General features: G+C 43.9%; 1 protein-coding gene and 1 long non-coding RNA gene across 2 annotated transcripts in view; one reads left to right on the top strand and one right to left on the bottom strand.

Moving 5' to 3' along the window:
• Nucleotides 1–363: 363 nt before the first annotated feature.
• Nucleotides 364–21,066, bottom strand: part of megf10 (multiple EGF-like-domains 10) — a 32,905-nt gene continuing 12,202 nt past the window's right edge. The window contains exons 6-25 of the mRNA XM_030355205.1: nt 18,507–18,753; nt 17,770–17,890; nt 16,742–16,878; nt 14,590–14,802; nt 12,549–12,723; nt 12,126–12,246; nt 11,567–11,730; nt 10,460–10,562; nt 8,611–8,757; nt 7,799–7,933; nt 7,148–7,276; nt 6,458–6,586; nt 5,961–6,089; nt 5,512–5,640; nt 4,977–5,204; nt 4,713–4,837; nt 4,351–4,474; nt 4,179–4,223; nt 3,776–3,979; nt 364–3,431 (exon numbers count right to left, since the gene is read on the bottom strand). Of these exons, the coding sequence (XP_030211065.1) occupies nt 3,259–3,431; nt 3,776–3,979; nt 4,179–4,223; nt 4,351–4,474; nt 4,713–4,837; nt 4,977–5,204; nt 5,512–5,640; nt 5,961–6,089; nt 6,458–6,586; nt 7,148–7,276; nt 7,799–7,933; nt 8,611–8,757; nt 10,460–10,562; nt 11,567–11,730; nt 12,126–12,246; nt 12,549–12,723; nt 14,590–14,802; nt 16,742–16,878; nt 17,770–17,890; nt 18,507–18,753 (2,978 nt within the window). The 3' untranslated portion in view covers nt 364–3,258. The remainder of the gene's footprint in view (nt 3,432–3,775; nt 3,980–4,178; nt 4,224–4,350; nt 4,475–4,712; nt 4,838–4,976; nt 5,205–5,511; nt 5,641–5,960; nt 6,090–6,457; nt 6,587–7,147; nt 7,277–7,798; nt 7,934–8,610; nt 8,758–10,459; nt 10,563–11,566; nt 11,731–12,125; nt 12,247–12,548; nt 12,724–14,589; nt 14,803–16,741; nt 16,879–17,769; nt 17,891–18,506; nt 18,754–21,066) is intronic.
• Nucleotides 15,520–18,720, top strand: LOC115542787 (uncharacterized). The gene is made up of 3 exons (XR_003976613.1): nt 15,520–15,945; nt 16,731–16,893; nt 18,446–18,720. It is a non-coding gene; the product is annotated as an uncharacterized LOC115542787 (long non-coding RNA).

Genomic DNA, 21,066 nt, shown 5'->3' with positions numbered 1-21,066 from the left:
TAGTTCTACTCATTATTATATGATTAGGGGTTCTTCGTTAGTACTATTATTAAAAAAAAAATCGGACATTTCTCCAAAACGACACGGTAAACAGTTGGATAAATTGGGAGGCTTAAATCGTAAAACGAGTAGGGATGCAACTAAGGATGGGCCAGAATTGCCCTTAGGTGGCGCTATAATCATTAATCAGTGCTTGAATTTTAACAGGCCATTTCAACCAGGAAGGTGCAATATGGATGAAACTTTTTATATACATGCATCATTCGTCATGATCTGACCCATATGCTCAGTAAATGTAAAAGTTTGTTCATAATATAGAATTTCAAAATATATCAACAAAGAATGAACAAACACAGTTTCCTTTGTCACTTTATGAAATTTTATTCGAAAGCATTGACACAAACACAAACAAAATACAAAATAAGCAAATGCATCATAGATAAAAGAAGTGGTGGTAGTGGCTATAGCATTATACATGTCTTTAACCTTATTGCTAGTAATGTGATGTGTAATCCATAAGCAATCCCCCTTACACGAGGAGAACAAGAACCAACGTGAAAATATTGGATTGTGGTGCTTGTTAATTCTTCTTACAAATACATAACAAGTAGTATATCAGTCCTTGAATCCGTGAATCAATAGTTACTCTAAGTATCAGAGTAAAACATTAGATACAAAACAAGTATCTTAAAGTATCTTAAAATCCAATTGAATAAAGAGGCAAAGTGGTGTTATTGCGCCTTATGAACAACGTCTTTGTTTATAAACATAATATATACATACAAACATACGATTCCCGCTATCTGAACGAAACAGTTATTTCCATTTCAGCTGATTGTACACAGATGTCATTTGAGAGATTTACTATTAAGGAAAATGAAACGTCAATTGGAATGGACTGTGGTGATTTCGCAGCCTGCATACTCACTACATATTGACAGTGCACATTGCAGTGTTGTATAGCATTGGCCATGCTATACAACTAATGTACAAATAAACAATTATACCCTAAATAGTGTTGCATGTAATGTTCACTATATAGGGATTAGGGAACAAGTGAGCCAATTTGAACATAGCCTAGGCCTTCATCAGAGGTCTAATAGTAGAGGTGAACACAGGTGTAGCTCATTACATCTATTAGACCTCTCTGGCCTTTTCCCAAGATTCTCAGCGGACTGAGGGGTCGCTTGCTGACGTGATTGATATTCTATACGCTGTTTATTCTTCAGACCAGAGAGAGCAGACAAACCAAATCTAAGTGCACATCCACTCATCCCATCCCATTCATTTCAAGGCAGATAAAGCTAAAAAAGAACCGTCAGCAGTTCTGTATGTTTGTCTACTATTTACAACTCAGCTCATGAACCATTAGTTTTCAGAAACCGAAGAGAACCATGTTCCAGTGGATCAGAAGAGAATTTAATGGTTGTGACCTAATACAGTAGTCAAGAAGTACTACTCACAATCAGAATGATGGGGAGGGGTACTGTTCTAACTACTGTTAGATGTTTCCACCTGTTCTAATTATAGGCAACTATGAAAAGGCAGAGCAGTGCACATTTCACCTGTTGAACTGTGTATACATCTGCCTGTTAACAAGGCTTGCTTTTCCCCAAACGGTACAACAACCACACATTTGTTTATGTCATCAGTTAACATAAGACACTGCATGATGTTTTTTTTACATTAATGTCAAAATCCATTCCAATATTTGGAAGTGCCTATATACATTATTTACATTTAACACCTTAATTAAAACAAATGGGGCTGTCTAATGATGCTACTTGCTATTCTAAGCCATTGAGAATGTTTTGAAAGACATATAGAATTCATGTAACATAATTACACATAAACTACAAGGAGTATGCGTGTAAAACATTTGGAGGAATTTTCAATTATCCTACTTCTATTTTACAGAATGCCAAAGTCCAGCTCAAGCATACATTTATCAGATATGTTGAAATGGCAGTGCAATCAAAATTAGTGACTTTTTAACCAGTGTCATTAAGCACACTTTAAATCATTGTTTTAAATATTTGTAATTCAATGTATTACTGTCTGTAAAGCATTATAAAAAAAGAAAAAATGCATGTGGTATTATTGCCTTCATTTGTCAAAACCTATGGATAAAGTCAACATTTAATTAAAAATACAATAAAATCCTTAATGGCAACTGTGTCAACTCTACAGTGATGCAAAGTTATTTGCACTAATATTTGGCGTTTTATCATAAACAAAAATGCCTCCCTCACTATTTACTGCACTATTATGTGGGGTTTTCTTTAGTGCTGTATTTGTACATAGCATTAAGGGACTAGAACGCACAAGAAAAACATACTATGGCTTGTTTCATTTAAAAACATAAATTATTATGAAAAATATTATGAAAAATAAGTAAGTTAACCGGCAACCATATTGGCTACAATGCAATAAAACAATTGAATCATTAAGGCACTTAGTCTTTAACTTCTGATATATATTTTATGATGGTTTTACAATATTTAATAGTGTTAAATTGTTTTTATGTTCTTAACTACAAAGAAGTTCTGAAACTTAAATGCATTTACCATTCACATGGCATATTTAAGTCTAACCACTATCATAAATCTCATTCTTTAAGTTTTGAAACATGGAATATTTTAAACTATTAAAATTAAGTTATTCCTCAAATATAATTGATATTGCTACATTTGGTTAAAGGTGCAGTCTGTAGGATGTAGATATAAGGGCTCAGTCTAAGGTAACAAAAACACCACAACTCTTATTTTGATTGGGTTATACACTAATTGAACATAGTTAGGATTTTTATATTGCATTTCTGCCAAGTCCGTTCCGCTAGATTCCCCTTATTTTACACACTGCCGCTTTAACTATAATTGTATTCAAACACTGAAATAATTTAATGTGTATCCATTATAACCAAAGAAATTGCTCCAAATTTTGTTTTTAAAGCTGTATCTTAATACTGGTAAAAAACTGGTTACATATGATGTGCGTACTGCCCTTTCTTCATTATTTTCTCTTAATCATATTATATAAGCAGCATACTCAAACTTAACTCATTCAACATTCATATGGTACGTCCATTTCAAACCAAAAGTCATAATCGCACACACACACACACACACACACACACACACACATACACACACACCAATGCTGTAATGAAAGAACGAGGCAAGTTTAAAGGGTGTTGCTGCAAAGTGGAAAATTTGCAGAGGGAAGCTTCAGCACAACACATCCATACTTTCTGTGATATCATTTGCTGTCCCGCTCCTTCGGGGGAGGGTTAGGGCTTTCCGCCTCTCTGGCGGGCAGGAGGTCGTAGTGACAGGGAATGTGGCTGTTTTTGGGTAAATCGTACGGGTCCTGACCAAATACAACATGGCCGTTGCTGTTCTCCGTAGAATACAGTGTGCTTACACTGGGCTCTGTACACAAACAGAAAAGAAGATATATAGGTAAGACAAGGCTTTTTTTTGTTATCATGGGTGGGAAATTTAAGAAATTAAGATTTGAAAATTCAACACAAGAATGAAACTTAATATTTGCCATAATAAGAAGATACATAATAAGAATAGAACAATTTTATACTAATTTATACAAATACATGTAAACTACCCATATTTTATAAACATCCCCATGGATATATGACTTAACAATGACCAATAATAACTAACAATTCTTCCAAAATGGCGGCGGTCGTTGTGACGTGAAATCCCACTGAACAACCTCTGATCAGCCTTCAAACATAACCTCTGCTCGGGTCACTCACCGACTTCGTACACGTTCCTGTTGGTGGGGCCGGAGTTGATCTCGGCGTAAGGCGAGTCACGCCTGGCCGGGGACTTCATCTCCACGTAGCCGCACTCGCTGTTCTTGGGGCACAGCAGCGGGGGGTCCTTGATGGTGGCGTAGGGGTTCTCCGAGCTGTTGAGCGAGCTGGAGCTGGCGTGGTACGGCTCCCCCTTCACCAGATCTGAGTCAGCCATGGAAACACCGGTTAGCGGCTCGAAACAACCACGCAGAATTCTGCTTGTACCGATGATGATATTCACAGCAACTATTGTTATTGTTTCTCTCATTATTTATGTTACAGTTATTTATAATAGTAATAATTATTATCAGCGTTATAATTATCATTGTTATGGTCATTATTATTGGTTATTATTCAATACCTCGTAATGATTTCCCGACATATCTTCGGTCAATTCCATATGCTCCTGTAAGAATAAAAAGGGAAATGGTCAATAAGTAGCTGAAAATGTCAAGGAGATTAATGCACAAAGTATTGTGTGGGTATGGTGCGTGTGAACCTGAATGCATAACATCCAGGGCACTCCCTCTCACCCAGCTCGTTGAAGCAGTCTCTCTGCTTCCAGTCGGCGGGCAGGGTGCCCGTGTGTTCCGCTAAAGGTGACCTCTTTCTGTGTTCCGCACCCTTCAAGGTCACAAACAGCTGGCTATTCTCGGCCTGAGATGTACACAACAAAGCACAACAATTGCTACATTTGCGTGAATAGCGCCATCCGACTGCGTCACCTATCTTTTTTTAATAATTTCATAAAAGTGATAAAAGAAAAATTCCTCGGAGCCGTCACAATTGAGTTTTTAGTGCCGTCAACGTTATAAACATCCGAAAGGATGCCTTTGCGATTGTGCTTGATATTACAGCTAGCACTTTCCGTCCTCCAGGGACTTGGGCGGCCTACCTTTGCGTACGGAGGAGGGAGGTGGCTGCTGTTTGAGGGGAAGGTACACTGAGTGAGCGTATGGTAGCTCGGGTTGGAGAAGTAGTTGCTGGGATGTCCCTCACGAGCCGCGGCTTGCTGTGCGTCTTGAGAATCAAACAAAGTACAACACGCGATATTTGAATGATTTGGATGAGGAGAAACCCGTCATGAAAATGGTTGGTTGTAGGATGTTTTCTGAAATCGTTGTGGGAAAAGGTCAAGGCTTATAGTCGGTGAACCTACCGGCCATGACGTAGTCAGCAGAGATGGGCAAGGCCGGTGTGTAGGTGACTGCCGGCATGCTGGACTCTTTTCCCTTCAGCTTCTTTCTGTAGATGATGAAGAGGAGCAGGAGGAAGATCACCAACAGCACCAGGACGATGATCCCGGCGATGGCTCCGATCTGGTACGTGTCCACGGGCATGGCGGCGCTGGTCAGGCTGTTCAGGTTGCCGACGACAACCAGGCCGGCTAGCGGGGACAGAGAACGACTAAGTTAGTGTGTAAATAAAATAATCTCACAAAGAAATACAAAAATGATATCATCTTTTATCAGTGTCATGAAGATACCAGTGTAACCATTTATACATTGCAGAACATCGTAAAGAAGATATGTAATCGCGTGGTATTTGGCGGGTGTGGATGCGTTGTCCAGGCTCAGTCGCTTAGGATATCATCGCCATGGAAACAGGCGACTTTTAATGCGATGGCCGCACTTCACCTCACAAACTCTGCATCACGGCGACTTTTATCATTTTTTACTAACATTTAAGCCCACCTTGGTCACACCTGGCCCCCCTCCAGCCGGGGTTGCAGTAGCACGTTCCAGTCATGTGGTCACAGCTGGAGTTGTGGAGACAGTCACACACCTGGCGACAGCCGTAGCCGTAGGAGCCAGGGGGGCACTCTGGGGACAGAGAAGGATGATTACCGTAAGTCATGTGGAAGAAGACCCTTCCTCAAGATAATTGGAGATCGTGTGCAAATTAATGTGCTCAGCCCAAAGCACACTTGTTGTCGGGACGCACGCAAAATAAGGATTTTGAATTGAATAGACTTTATTCTATAGGAAGAGAGCGGAAAGATATGTTTGGTCGGCTCTGTTGAAACAATATCATTGTATTTATTTGTTAGGTTGCGCTACAAGTATGACCCGACAGGTGGCGCTGTGTGTGCTTTGGGCTTCAGAGCCGTATTATTATTATGAGGAAGGAGGGCAGTACTGACTCTGTTCACAGTGGTGTCCCATGAAGCCCGTTCGACAGGTGCACTGTCCCCGGATGTGGTCGCAGTCGGCTCCGTTCTTACACAGGCAGAGCTGAGAACACTCTTTGCCGTAGAATCCCAACGGACAGCCTGATAGAAAATGAAACAGGACAAAGCATCACAATGACGTTCATCGAAAACATCCAACAGATATTCAAACGTACTCATTTTTTTTTATATTGTGTACTTGTTATTATTACCCGAAATATAACACCCCAAAATATTGAATGCATTATACCTTACAATATTCAAACAAAGTTTAGTTAAGTTGAATTTAGTTCTGTTTTAATTAACGATTGTGTGTGTGTATTTGAGTGTACGTGCTTATTTTATTTATTTTTGCGTGTGCGTCTATGTGTATGAGTTCATGCACGTATGCATATGTGTGTGCTTACGTGCCTCCATGTGTGTGAAGGTGTGATTGTGTGTGTGTGTGTGTGTGTGTGTGTGTAACCCACGTTGTGTGCAGTACAGGCCGGTCCAGCCGGGAGTACACTTGCACTCCCCGTCGTATGCGCTGCAGTAGGCCCCGTTGTGACAGTTGCACGTATGGATACAGTTTGGCCCCCACTGCCCCGGGGGACAAGCTGGGAGACACACACACACACACACACACACACACACACACACACACACACACACACACACACACACACACACACACACACACACACACACACACACACACACACACACACACACACACACACACACACAGTTAGATGCTTTTGTTTGGATCCAAATTCACAAAGAAGGAGAATAAGATCCAAACATTTTGGGAGAAATATTGATAATGTAACAGATTCGAGGCTTACATGCCTTTACCACCAAACACTTATGGATAAGAGTTCGATGCACACACACACACACACACACACACACACACACACACACACACACACACACACACACACACACACACACACACACACACACACACACACACACACACACACACACACACACACACCCACACACACACACACCATAGAGGAAAGGGTTGAGACAGATCTCTCTTAATTGATACCACCACACCACCACACAGGTGTTAGACAAAGCCTGGATTCCCCTCCCTTCCCATCACAGTGTTGACCCGTACCCCCCTGTCCGTCTGAATGGGACTAAGCGGTGAGTGACGGGGGACTCACGCTGAGAGCAGTCACTTCCGATCCAGCCGGGGTAGCACTGGCAGGAGCCGTCGATGGGGTTGCACGTGCCGTTGTTGGTGCAGCCACAGCCCCACGCACACCTCTTCCCGTAGCGCCCGCTGGGACACACTGGGGGGGGGGGGAGAGACGTACGTCAGTCGGTTGCACACTGGGCTCCGCCTAAAGGGTCAAGCTAACTATCGGTTGGTTTTATATTCAACAATGAAGGAGCAATGGTGTAGTTTAGCATTGTTTAGTGTAGTGTTGTGAAGTGTAGCGTAGTAAAGCATTGTGAAGTAAGGTGTAATGTAGTTTAGTGCAGTGTAGCATTGTGGAATAAAGTAGTTTAGTATAGCAGAGCGTGGTGGTGTATAGTGTAGTGTAGTATAGCATTGTGTAGTATAGTGTCCTGTAGGGTAGTGTTGCATTGTGGAGTATAGTGCAGTATAGTGTAGCAGCATTGTTTAAAAGCAGAGCACTGTGAGTATAATGTAGTGTAGTGTCGTGTAGCATTGTGTAGTGTAGTATAGTATAGTCTAGTGTAGCGTGGTGCAGTGCAGTGTACTACATTGTACATCTTAAATACACAATGTGTCCCTCGGCGCTGGATGAATGAAGCTCACGAAGTGATGTTGGCCGACGTCCGCGTACCTTCGTTACACAGCGCTCCTTTGAAGCCGGGCAGACAGTCACAGAGGCCGGCCACATGATGACACGGGCCGTTGCTATGGACACACTGAGGACAGGCCTGGCTGCAGCGGTGGCCGTAGTAACCAGGGGAACAGACTGAGGGAGGAGGGGGAGGGAGAGGAGATTAGTGCTATTATAATGCTATCATGGTACTACTAGCTACATGAGCAAAAACAAATAGCAAGAAGAAAACACCTCTCTGCCTCTTGTTTCGAAAATGCAGAACTTGAAGCACTTTGCTTATTTGATGAATGGTAGGCACTCAAATGATTATTTTATTTTTTAGTGTTGTATTTTAAGGTTTAATGCACTTATTGTAAGTCGCTTTGGACAAAAGCATCAGCTAAGTAAACGGTTCTGTAATTTCATGTCATGTAATTTAATGTAAAGAAAGCACGATTTAGAAAATAAGCAACCCCAAAAAACTGCATGTCCCTCCCTGCTCCCTCCCTCCCTACATTTCTCCCCCATTGAAAGGTGTAGCATTTGCACACCTGTGGTCGACAGGTAAGATGGATTCCCCAAACCAATCAGATCCTGATCTGTTTGCAATCTGTTTACAATCTAAATCGCCTCGTTCAGACACACGCATGCAGTCAACCAGAACAGATATTCACACTGAGCATTTCCCTCACTATTAGCGGACGGATGTCTACAACATTACTAACAAATGACACTCAGGTCACAGCTCTTAAATCCTGCTGACAGCCCCTACAGGGAGCATGCATGGTATGCATGTATTCTACACGCCGAGTCGGCTTTATATGACTTACTCCTCTGGCAGGTGGTCCCTCTGAATCCTGGAGCGCATTCACAGGTCCCCTCGTCCGGGGAACAGGAGGCCCCGTTCTTACAGTTACACAGGAGGGAACAGTTCGGGCCCCAGCGGCCCTCGGGACATACGCTGTCACAGTGAACACCTGGCCAAACATGTGGGAATGGACATGAATGAGGGGTAGCACATACTGCGTCGTACTGGTACCGTAGATAAAAGTGATTATGTTGCACTTGATGTACACACATCATACTTTAGGTATGATTAATGTATTACATTAACAGTGTCATGGTCGTTAATGCATAATTTCAATAACGTCGCGCCTACTGTTCATAAAGTCTACCGTAACGGTCTGTAATGTTTACATTTGGTTGTTGCATGTACATTTAGATAGACTAACTCAACACTTATTTTCATCAAGAAGTATCCAGCTAGATCAATAACATTATCAATCCTGAAAAATAATAGGTTATGCCTGATTACATTACTTATAATCAGACTCTTAAGAGAAGTTTGGAGAACTGAAGTTTACACAAAATATAAACGTTAAAGACATCCGGTTCTTGCATTAGTTCATTATTCAAAGAAAAATTGTGATGAACCAAAGGGATGGCTCGATAAAGGTATTTCCCCAGCTCGCTGTTAGTTTAATGAAACATTGTCGGTCATGTTTGTGTTGTTATATTTCTAAAGATCCTCTGACTGGCGCTGAGTGTACATCCTAGAGTGAACCGCCTCCTTTGATCCTCGGGAGAAGAATATCTGCATATTTGTACTCAACCCTTTCTCCCTTCTGATGCATTCCTTCGTTTTTAGCATTGAGTGGAGGGCAAAAGTATGCACAACAACAATCCAAACGAAGCAAGTACAAAGCCCTTCCCTGAGCAAGAGGTTGCTAGGCGATGTTGGAATGCTGTTGAAAAACTGCTTAATCTTTGAGTGAAAAAAAAAACACTGAGACATTTTAAGTCCCAGGAGCCCTGGAACTAACATCCACTGCCGTCTACAATTAGGGACTGGCACCAAGGAGGGAGAGAGGGCAACAGGAGCCAAGAGAAGGGCAAGGGGTATGGTGAAAGGGAAACTTTGTTTGCATAACGTTTACAGGTTTAAGAGGAAGTGATGACCAATGGGGCAGGATCCTCAAGTGGCAGAGGGGGTTCAACTCCCAGTCAATTCAATCATTGAATTAAGCGTTTATTTATGAGTTATTATTATTATTTATGATTATTTATACATGAATATTGCTAAAGTAATATCTAATGTGAACAGAGGTCTGAGGGAATCTTAGGTCAATAGACATGTATGTATTCATATCCTATATTCACACGCATTCAGAAGATGAAAGGAATCCTAAATATGTCATAATTGTGTTGTTGTGACTGCGACTGGATGCCTTGACTCCCCTTATGCTTAACCGGCCATGCACCCCGACATCGATTTAATATGTTTTCCCCCTATGTATGTATGTCAATTATGGCACCCAATGCACTCCTGACCGTCCCTTGAAGGAGGGATCCCCCACTCTGCATTCCTCCTCTAGATTTCTTCCTTGCTGATTAAGGGAATTTCTTCTTGCCCTCTTGGGGGCTTGGGTCAGGGGGGATGTCATAAATATTTGGCCTGTTAAGCCCTTTGAGACTGTCATGGTGATTAAGGGCTATGCATTGAATATTACAATTGAATTTAATTGAAACTACGATATACGTATCCTATGTTAACACACATTCAGAAGTTGAACGGGATCCTAAACATGTCCTCTTTTCATCTCTGGGACTCCTTGTTAGCATGAAGCGCCTGTACTGTATGAACGACCACGATAACATCCCCCTCCCCCCCACACTCACCTGTCCACCCTGCCAGGCAGCGGCAGTGGCCGGTGGAGGGGTGACAGCCGTCTGCGTGGCTGCAGTCACAGCGCTCCCTGCACTGCATGCCGTAGGTGCCGTCCTAAAGGAGGTCAGAAGCAGGTCAGAAGCAGGTCAGAAGCAGGTCAGAAGCAGGTCAGAAGCAGGTCAGAAGCAGGTCATTCATGTGTTTGGTGGAAGGGAAACCAAACCTTCCTTTTGGGACCAGTCCACTATCAAGGTTTGTTAAGTGCTTTCTTGCTGACTTCTAAACTTCTGTTTCATTAAGGGGGTGAGGCTTTATTGCTATTCAGGGCTCTCGCTCTCTCGCTCGCTTGCTCTCTCGCTCTCTCTCACTCTCTTGCATTCTCACTTCCTCTCGACCTCTCGCTCTCTCGCCCTTTAGCCCTCTCTTGCTCTCGCTCTCTCGCTTTCTCGCCATCTCTCTCCTCGCTCTCTCTTGCTCTCTCGCTCTCTCTTGCTCTCTCTTGCCCTCCCGCTCTCTATCCCTCTCGCCCATCAAATGCTTTTCTGGGAAAGACGGAAGATAGAATAACTCTTTAAATGGAGTGGCTGTCACAAAATTTAGATGAGTAACATTGCGTTTTGGATTATACACAGTAAAATTATATTTCAGGGAAACGTGAGTATCCCGAATTTCCCGCGATGCTCACAACACACTCTGCGTGCGCGCGTGTGTGTGTGTGTGTGTGTGTGTGTGTGTGTGTGTGTGTGTGTGTGTGTGTGTGTGTGTGTGTGTGTGTGTGTGTGTGTGTGTGTGTGTGTGTGTACATTTGGGGTCAGAGTCGCCACCCCCTTGAGTGTACTTTACCCTGACGTAAAAGTATAAAGACCCACACCATGTCTCTGCGTGCGTGGTTACAGTTCTGGATGTAAAAAAATCTTTTAAAGATTTATTTAATGCTTTATTATAGTGTGAGATAGAGAGGATGGCATGGGAGATAGAGGGGGAGGATATGCACCAATTGATCACGGGCCGGATTCAAACCCAGGGTTGCCGCGGTCAGGACTGAGCCTATAAGGTACGCGCTCTCCACAGACTGTGATTCATCTCCTGGTTTGTAGTGGACAGGCCTTGGTCCTCACCTGGCAGTACAGGTCGCACTTCTCCCCTCTCCAGCCCGGGGAACACGTGCAGCGTCCGTCCAAAGCGTTGCAGGCGCCTCCGCTTCCACATTTGCAGGTGAGGTTGCAGCCGATCCCCCAGGTGCCACTGGGACAGCTGATGGAACAGTCCACTCCGTACCAACCTGGGGGTAGGAGGGACACGAGGCGTTCAAAGATGATCTGAGTGTATTGGAACCCAGCCATGTGTAGGTCTCTCAACGAGACGGGTTTAGTATAACCTCCAAACTAGTGGTATGCGTCCGTTCTTAATTAAATAGGGGGGAAGAATGTATGTTTCACAAAATGAACAAACTGATGCTGTATTGGTACAATGTTTAACTCACAAGTGATTACGTAGTTAAACAAAAAGAGCTAAAGTTAAACATTTCTGACAAGTTTTTGTCAAGTTGACAACAGATTAAGTTGTCAAATAAAAAATGTTTTGGTTTGCCCAATCCCATTTGATGTGGGCGTGGCCACCCCAGGCCCCTCCCTGGACATGCCCCTGCTCCAATGACTGAAGCCTGTTTCTACACACCGGCTTTACAGGAGCAGGCCCCATCCACCGTTGAACATTGGCCCCCGTTCTTGCAGTTGCATTTGGAGGAGCAGTTCACTCCATGTGTTCCCAGGGGGCAAGAGGTGGAACAGTTGGCTCCCTGGAAGAAATCAAGGGTGAAATGTTTAGAGACATCTCCATTCATTGCAAAAAAATCCTCCAGCCAACTGTGAAAATAATTAATTGAAAATTTCGTCCAAATTAATCCGTTAATCGACATGTCACAGCAGAAAGTACAGTACAGTAGTATTTCGTTTTAAGAGGAAAAACTACTAACAACACACACAGAAAACACATCCATAGACACAATATCAGTGGTAGCGTTGTTAATGTCAATGCAAAAAAACATACATACAATTACAACAAGAGCAGTCCTACAAAATGCTAGGTTTGTTGACATACCTTGAACCCTGGGGCACAGATACACTTCCCTGTGACGCTTTGGCAGTCAGCGCCGTTCTGACACTGGCACACCTGCTGGCAGGACACCCCGTAGAAGCCCGGGGTGCAGGTCTCGTTGCAGTACAGCCCCGACCAGCCTGGCTTACACTTACACTCCCCGGACATGGGGTGGCAGCTGAGGGCAGAGCATGGGGCAGGTAGCGTTAGCTTGTGGTAGCATGTCAGCGGCAGTTACAACAACATGACTTGTGTCTTGTCGGAAACGGCTAAAATTCCATGTTGAGTTCAGTGAAAAAAATCTCTTTGGGTTTGGGAACTAAAATGGGAGAATGCCGGTTATCTGTTTGAAATCGTAACTTTCCCAGTCACGATCAATTTGTCTTCCGTGTAATTTAATAGACAACTGTGGCATTCATTTTTTCTGTTGATTCATGTATTTTTAAACATTTATGGAACCCTTTAAAGTTTAGTTTATTTGGAGAGAAGGGATAGCTAGAGTTAGTGTTTAACAAGATAAAGCGAGCATTTATCCCTCTATTTAAAATACAATTTGAATTCATTTATCATTATTTAATTACAAAAAATAATATTCAAAAGGTTTATTTATATGTAACATTACTTAAATACACTGTTAATTCGTACATTCAAGCCTTTAGTCTTTATCGAGGGAGAAGATTTCAGTAAAAAAAACTAAAAAACACGGCACTCTGGTAACAGAGATCTCGTGGGGTTGGCGGCGGGGTTGGTGGTGAGGTCAAGCGTGTGTTCCAACAGTTTTCTTCGTGTGCCGACAGAAGGCACATGGAGTGTGAGTGACAACTGGGACCACCTGACAACAGCGGGCCCATTGAGAAGCACTGCTGCAGTTGTCTGCAGCCGTAACCGTAACACATGCAACCGTGTCACATGTAGCAGACCTCCGCTGGTCTGCTCCTAGTACACACTCAACTCTCTTTCTCAAAGGACTATCATTGTGTCCAATCTTCCACCTGGGCTTTTATTTTTTAAGCTTTCATCGATCAAATCTACAGTGACGGTTGAATATGCATTCAAAGTCAAATCCAATATAGAGTGTGAAATTTTGGCGGGATTTTTTTTAATGATTACTAATTCTAATCTTTGTCATCAATATGTGTGGTGTGTACTGGATACGATTCAGAATATATATATATATATATATATATATATATATATATATATATATATAGATTATAGTTGATAAAGTGGCAACTGTTTTCCAACGGTATTTGACACAGAAGCAGTAGCCAAAACCTATTGGTTAAAATGTAGCTCTCGACAACACATACAAAGACATGCATCATTAGGAACTATTACTTATGCATTGGGATGGCTATTTCATCCTTAGCAGTTCTTATGTATTTTTACCCTTGCCTCATGCAAACTAATGTTAGGATCCCTAAATCTACAATAGACTACAGAAAACCATAATCCACAAATATGTGTGAACGTGTGAGAGAAAAACTGTTATAATAGTATGGTGGATATTTGAATAGGACATTTTTTAAATGGCTTTGAAACATTCTTTGAAAACTGTTTAATCATGAGTTTTATATATATATATATATATATATATATATATATATATATATATTATAATCAAGAATTCCCAACCTTTGGAGGACACTTCTCCGTTTGAACCCTTTGAAACCATGAGGAAAACAACGATGAAAAAAAAAAATCAAATCAATGGCACATCAATCTAGTATCTGTTCTAGTTATGTGGTCAGCCCGCCATCGGCCATCCTCCACCACGACAGCGGTCTGCTGATGTGTTTAAAACCCATATCCGTGCCCGAGCAGATGTGAAATATTGTTCATGAATTTTCAAAATGCGTCCACAATAGACTTACAGTCCTATCAAAAAAAAAGCGAGCGAAATAACACAGCCCGCTCTGTTTTGCACTGCGTATACTATGCTGCCGCTCACACAACATGATTTTACTTTTATACATTTTTCACTACAAAAAAATCAACCATAATCCGCGCCGGTTTACTTTCGAGTTTGACTTCTTTGGCCTACCTGTGCATGTTCTGGGCCAGGCAGGGGCACCGGCGGTCGCACCTGAGGCCGTAGCGGCCCTCGGGGCACAGCCGCACCGCGCAGGTGTCCCCCGTGTAGCCCGGCTGGCACGTGCACGCGCCGCTCACGTGGGAGCACTGGGCGCCGTTGGCACAGCGGCACGCCTCGGCGCAGCCCACGCCGTACGTCCCCACCGGACACTCCTCCTGGCACCTGGAGGGGGGGGTCAGGGGTCACAGGGTCAAGGGTCGTGTTCAATGACGTGACGGATGAGTTTGTCAGAGTGAGAGGATTATGGTTATAACTTTTATTTATTTTTTATTGCTATTTTATTCTCTCTTTATATTCCTTGGGTTTGTTGATACTGGGGCAGTAGGGAAGGTTCAAGCACTATCGTTAGTAAGTATCGTAAGAACTGTCTTTTGTCAGGAAAGGCATATTCATCCGTCAGCTATTGTTGGGTGATATGTGAGAGTATCTGTTGTGCTTGACTGGAATGCCCGCTGTTTTAGGAAGTATTTCAGACTTAATGTCGCTTATAGGTCATTGAGGACAAATCCGGCCAATAAAACAATTCTCCATGGGAGATATTTTGAATTCACGTTTTCTTTTTGCTATCTTTCTTCTTCAATCTAACATAATCGTACCTACAGCACCTTTAACTTCAGTCTGTGTATGTTGCACGGTTGAGGATGTGCGCGATTCAAGCACTTCTGTGCTATTAATTACTTTTTGCTTGCGTTTCTTTATTTGTTGGTCCTTTCAAGATGACCTAACCGCTGTTGACGTTCCCTTGAAATAACTCGATAGATTTCCCTCAGTCATTTTCAAGTGAAACCTACGTAGGCACGTCGATACATGACATTATACATTTTACATCTGTTAATTAGCTAAGCGTCGGAGGGTAAACATAGCTCACCCCTGCAGTTCTGTTCGACGTGCCATGTTTGCCTGAAGAACATCCCGTCATTACTTTTAGAACCCATCCATTATGCCCTCTGCGTTCTTAACCCGAGTGGTCCGATACTAAATAAAACATCGGTGGCCGTTTCTCCTCCGTGGTGCGTTGGCCCGTCTCTCTCCTCGCTCACCCCCTGTTGCCAGCGGGTAAGGGTGTGGTCCCTTTACCCTGGTTACCCTTGGTGCTGTACCCTGACGTTTGGCTGCCCTCAAGACCTTATTTACTCATAAAAAGGCACTTGAAGATTTATTCCTGGCTCCTCACTGGTCTTGTTAAGTATATGGTGAGAGCTCACAGCTAATTATATGGACTTACGGACCGGCTAGGCGCTTACATTCGGACGTGAAAGGAGCGGCACTTTCTCCAGGACGGTTCAGAGGACCGTGGGCTGGGAAGTAGGTTACATTTCAACATTTGGACTCCTAATATGGTCGTTCACCTTTTTTGTCATGTTTAAACATTTCCTTGATTTGTAAAAGCATTGATTTCTGTCGTATGCTGTCTCGAGTGTCCTACTGTGTATAATGAAAGTATGAGTAGGATACACACAAAGTACAAATACACTGGTGTTGACTGGAAGCCTCGTCTTTACAAAGAATACAGAATTATTAGAAAATGGGAACGTTAGACCAACATGTTGGTGATGTTATTTTGTAACGTGGATTTGAACGGCTCCAGGGCTAATGGCAGCACGGGTACGGAGGCTTGGCGATACACGAAGGGGAACTCAAAACCACATCCTCCCCACCACGGTTACATACATGATTGCATTTGACATCACTGCTTTAGTGGTGGACAGACATGATGTCAGGGCCCAGGACACTGTTTGGCCACAAAACCAAACCATTGTGGACCCACAAGCCCCCTCAGCAGATAAGGGCGGTGAAATACATTTTATCGTGACTATCCTGTGTATAGTTTTCATCTGATCTGAAGAGCTGATTCAGAGCTGATGACAGAAATTAGAGGAAAAAAAAGAAGAAGAAAGAATAGTTAGAAAGGAGAGATAGAGTTAGAGGTTAGTTAAAAGATGTAAAGCCGTTAAACTGATATTTAGTTTGTTTAGAAATGACCCCGCCATATCTGACACTTGTCATTTTGTGCTTTGCGTTTTTGTGGCGAATAATGTATGGTTGTTGTGCTATGCATGGGTTTAAATAAACTATGAATAATTCTATAGATACTGCATACCGTTCGCCGGTGTACCCCGGTCCACAGAGACACTGGCCCGTTGACGAGAGGCAGACGCCGTCGTTGTGACACTGGCACTCCTGGGAACAGTTGCGGCCGAAGCGGCCTTCCGGACAGGGTTGCCCGCACACCGTGCCCTGTGCACAACAACGGTAATGTAACCCTATGGCATCAGCTCTGGAAATAATGACACACACCGCTGTGTAATTTACTGGGGGTCATTAATGCCTACACAACATGCAAGTGTTTAGATCAGCAAATCACCGTAACAAATAACTGTTTACAGACCAGGTGACCTGCCTGCATGCAAGTGTGTCTGTGTGTCAGAGCGTGTTCGTGTATGTCCCTTCCTGTGTGTGTTTGTCTCAGTATGAGTGTGTGTGTGTGTGTGTGTGTGTGTGTGTGTGTGTGTGTGTGTGTGTGTGTGTGTGTGTGTGTGTGTGTGTGTGTGTGTGTGTCGGTGTGTGTGTGTGTTGGTGCGCGCTCGCCTGCCTGCCTGGGTGGTATGTCTGTGTGTGCTTCTGTATGTGTGTTTCTTTGTTTCTGCCTGTGTATTTGGTGCACATGAGTGTTTAAGTGTGCCTGCATTCATGCCTGCCCACCCACGCACACGCACACACGCACACACACACACACACACACACACACACACACACACACACACACACACACACACACACACACACACACACACACACACACACACATACACGCACACACGCAAGCAGGTGCTTGCGTGCACACACATGTATACGCATGCACGTGTGCCTGCCTGCTCACACACACACGCACACACTCATGCACGCACCTGCTGGCGTGAAGGCATGCGCGCGTGGTCGTGTGCGTGTGTGTTTGCCTGCCTGCCTGCATGCGTGCGTGCATCTGTGTGTGTTTGACCATGTGCGTTGCGTCTGCCTGCCTGCGTGCCTGCACCTGTGCGTGCGTGCGTGTCAGTCCGTGTGCCTGCCTCCCTGGGCGTGCGTCACAGCACGTCCGCGCGTGCCTGCGTGCGCTTGTGTTTGCCGTACCATCCATCCCGCGGGGCAGGAGCACTCTCCGGTGACGTGGTGGCACATCCCTCCGTTCTGGCAGGGGCATCGCTCCTCGCACTGCTGGCCGTGCTTCCCCGCCGGGCACAGGTCCTCACAGCTGCAGCACAACGGGGCCCACCACAAGGGGCGGTGTGGTTAGTCTCTTAGGCACCACCGGAGCTCTAGGGCGGACTCGATTTTCAAAAGGAGCCTTGTGCTCCCGTGTGTTAAAAGTAAAGGGGCATTGGGGGGGGGGGGGGGTTGGGGTACACATAAAGACTTTAGGGGGGGCCGCACAAAGGCGTTTGTGTTTGTTTTTGTGAATGGATCGGCTCTCTGCCTGAGACGTCACGTCCGTCGAGTCATTTTTTTTATCGTAATTAACAAATCATTAATATTTCATAAATAAAGATTAAAATCGAACCCCTAATGCCAGATGGGCTCGGTGTAGGGCCCTGGGTTTCACTGCTACCCGCCTTAGCCAGTCCTCTTCTTAGACTGCCTGGGCCGGGTAGCTCGGAGGTCCCCTAACGAGAGGCGACCGGCCCCCCAACACACCAAACACCCAGAGGAATCTCTAACAAACAGCAGACCAAGAACTCAAACCCCCCCTTCAACCACCCCCTCGACCGTCGTAAAAATCCAACCTTTTTGTCTTCCTCTCCCTCTGAAGCGACAACAACAACAACAAAAACAACAACAACAACAACAACAGCCACAGCGGATGCACTCACAAAGCGCCGGTGTATCCTGGCGTGCACGTGCACTCCCCGGTGACGTGGTGGCAGGCCGCTCCGTTCTGGCACAGGCACCTCTGCTGACAGCCGTTTCCGTAGGCGGCGGGCTCGCAGCGGGCCTCGCAGCGCCAGCCCCTGTAGCCCGGCGGGCAGATGCAGGCGCCGGTGATGGGGTTGCACAGCGCGGCGTTCTGACACTGGCAGCGGCTGCTGCAGTGGGGGCCCCAGTGGCTGCTGTCACAGGCTGGAGGGGGGGGGGGGGGAGTGGGGGGGGGGAAGACTTGAGTTATACCGTACAATCTAACACCCTCAAATCAGGGATATAGGGTACTAACTAGTGCTGTCAGTTCAACGCTTTATTAACGGTGTCAACGCAAACCAATTTTAACGGCGTTAATTTTTTTATCGCGTGGTTAACGCAATTCTTTTATTTTTACTTTTTATTTTTTTTCTTTGGCTCAAAACATAGAAGTAGTAGCCTGACTCCTATGTTCAAGGCAGTATGTTTGTATGTTCATCGTTTAATTGCACTATAGGCTTTATTTTGTATCCTCCTGTTTTGATCAGTGTATGCCAATGTTGTTATCAATAAAAAAACATTTGCACAAGGCAAGCCGATGCACTTCTCCATGTTGATAAGAGAATTAAAATGAGAAAGATTAATGGGACAAGAAATCAAGGGATATTTAGCATAGAAATTTTTTTAGCGATTAATCGTGATTGCTCGGATTAATCGTGAGTTAACTATGACATTAATCGCGATTACATATTTTAATCGCTTGAAGCACTAGTACTAACATACAGCAAGGTTAGACGGAAACACTTTTTTGCTCACCAGTCAATCATCTGAACTGAACCAGGCACTTAATACCAGATCAAGTGCACGCTGATGGTCCTTGAATGTTGTCATCTGTTGTTGCGATGTTATGATGAATGCATGTATTTTTTATTACATATTTGGGTCCTGTCTTGACGGAAGTGAATGGAAGATGTCACTGCATTTTTATATGTTTGTCTGTGTGTACAAATGCAAGCACACGGGGCCGGGTCAAAGCACGCGCACGCACAAACGTGCACACGCACGGTAACGTATGTACACACGCACGCACGCACACACACACACACACACACACACACACACACACACACACACACACACACACACACACACACACACACACACACACACACACACACACACACACACACACACACACACAGGAATCATAGTGCTAGAATAGATATAACCATTCCTTCCTTATTAGGATAACAAATTGCCTGTGCAAACGTGGTTCCTAGAAGACCCTTATTTGGAAAAGCATGACCTCCTCTTTTTATTGGGCTATTTCAGAAAGTGTCAAACTGTAAACGTGCTTTATGCCCTTTTCTTTTTGTTATTTCTTCATTAATTTTTTTCATCTTCTTTTAAATCATTATATTGATCATTCAGATATTATAAGCATTATATCATTCAGATGAATATAATGCTTATAAGCTTAAGCTCATCCCCCTCTTATAATCACCTTTTCTTCCATCTCAATGTTTGCTACTGAAAAACTAATTTCCTTCAAGATAACTGAAGGATCCAACCATCTACCTGATTGTGAAGTTTGATGTGAAAACCACCTCAGACCAAAGTCACAGTGTGTACACACAGCTGGTACTCAGCGAGTCTGGAGTCCATCCCATCATAACCTGTCAGCCTCGGTGTGACCGCTGTAAACTAGTTAGGGGACCCCAAAGAGCCTTTTGCCACATATTTATTCTAGATCACTTTCATGTCTCCAGACGACCAGGCCAGTGCCATGATTGGCGTCTGGCAATAATCAGGAGGGAACACAAGGCAGTCGCTGTAACGAGTAAAACCTTTAATTACAGTAGTCCCTGTTTATATCTGCGCTTACAATGTTTAGCCATTTATTTTCTTATTTTTAACTCCTCAACTCTGCTTAGAGTCTTAAAAATACCATGTCAAAGATGTACAACATCCAACATCCAACACTAGTTTGAACTAAAAACGACTACTCATCGTGACATCTTCTTCTCTCCCAGTTTGTAGCCATCATACCCAGAGTTGAAGATCAGAGCGTTTGTTTCCTGGGGCATATAGAGATCCTAAAGAATGGCTGCTGAAGATGATGTAGAATAACCCAATCCCACTTCAATCTCATTTTACTAGGGCAACGTAAATGGTTGAATAAAGCTTTACAACAGAGCTAAATAAAGCTATTATCTTTCTCTATCAACCCCACCACTATCAACACCGCACACACACGTTTTATTAGGCGAGTCCAGTGCTCAGCTATCGTTCTTCTTTGCTACTATTTACTTTTTCTTTCTTGAGGACGATCCTTACATATTCATATTGCCGTCAAAACAAACTGGTGGACACTCGATAGTACTGTCCCCTCTACACACAGTACATTACACCCAGTGGTGCCTGACCCCCATCGTGTGCTATCGTGGTGGGCAGGGTACAGTATGTCAGCCATGTCCAGAGGGACATTTCTGGCCATCATTGTTCCCCTTCTGAGATCCAATCCCAGCATCCTGGTAC

Source organism: Gadus morhua, chromosome 4 (assembly GCF_902167405.1).
Source record: "Gadus morhua chromosome 4, gadMor3.0, whole genome shotgun sequence".
Taxonomy (NCBI): domain Eukaryota; kingdom Metazoa; phylum Chordata; class Actinopteri; order Gadiformes; family Gadidae; genus Gadus; species Gadus morhua.
Note: the sequence above shows the minus strand (reverse complement) of the source record. Positions and strands in the feature narration are given on the sequence as shown.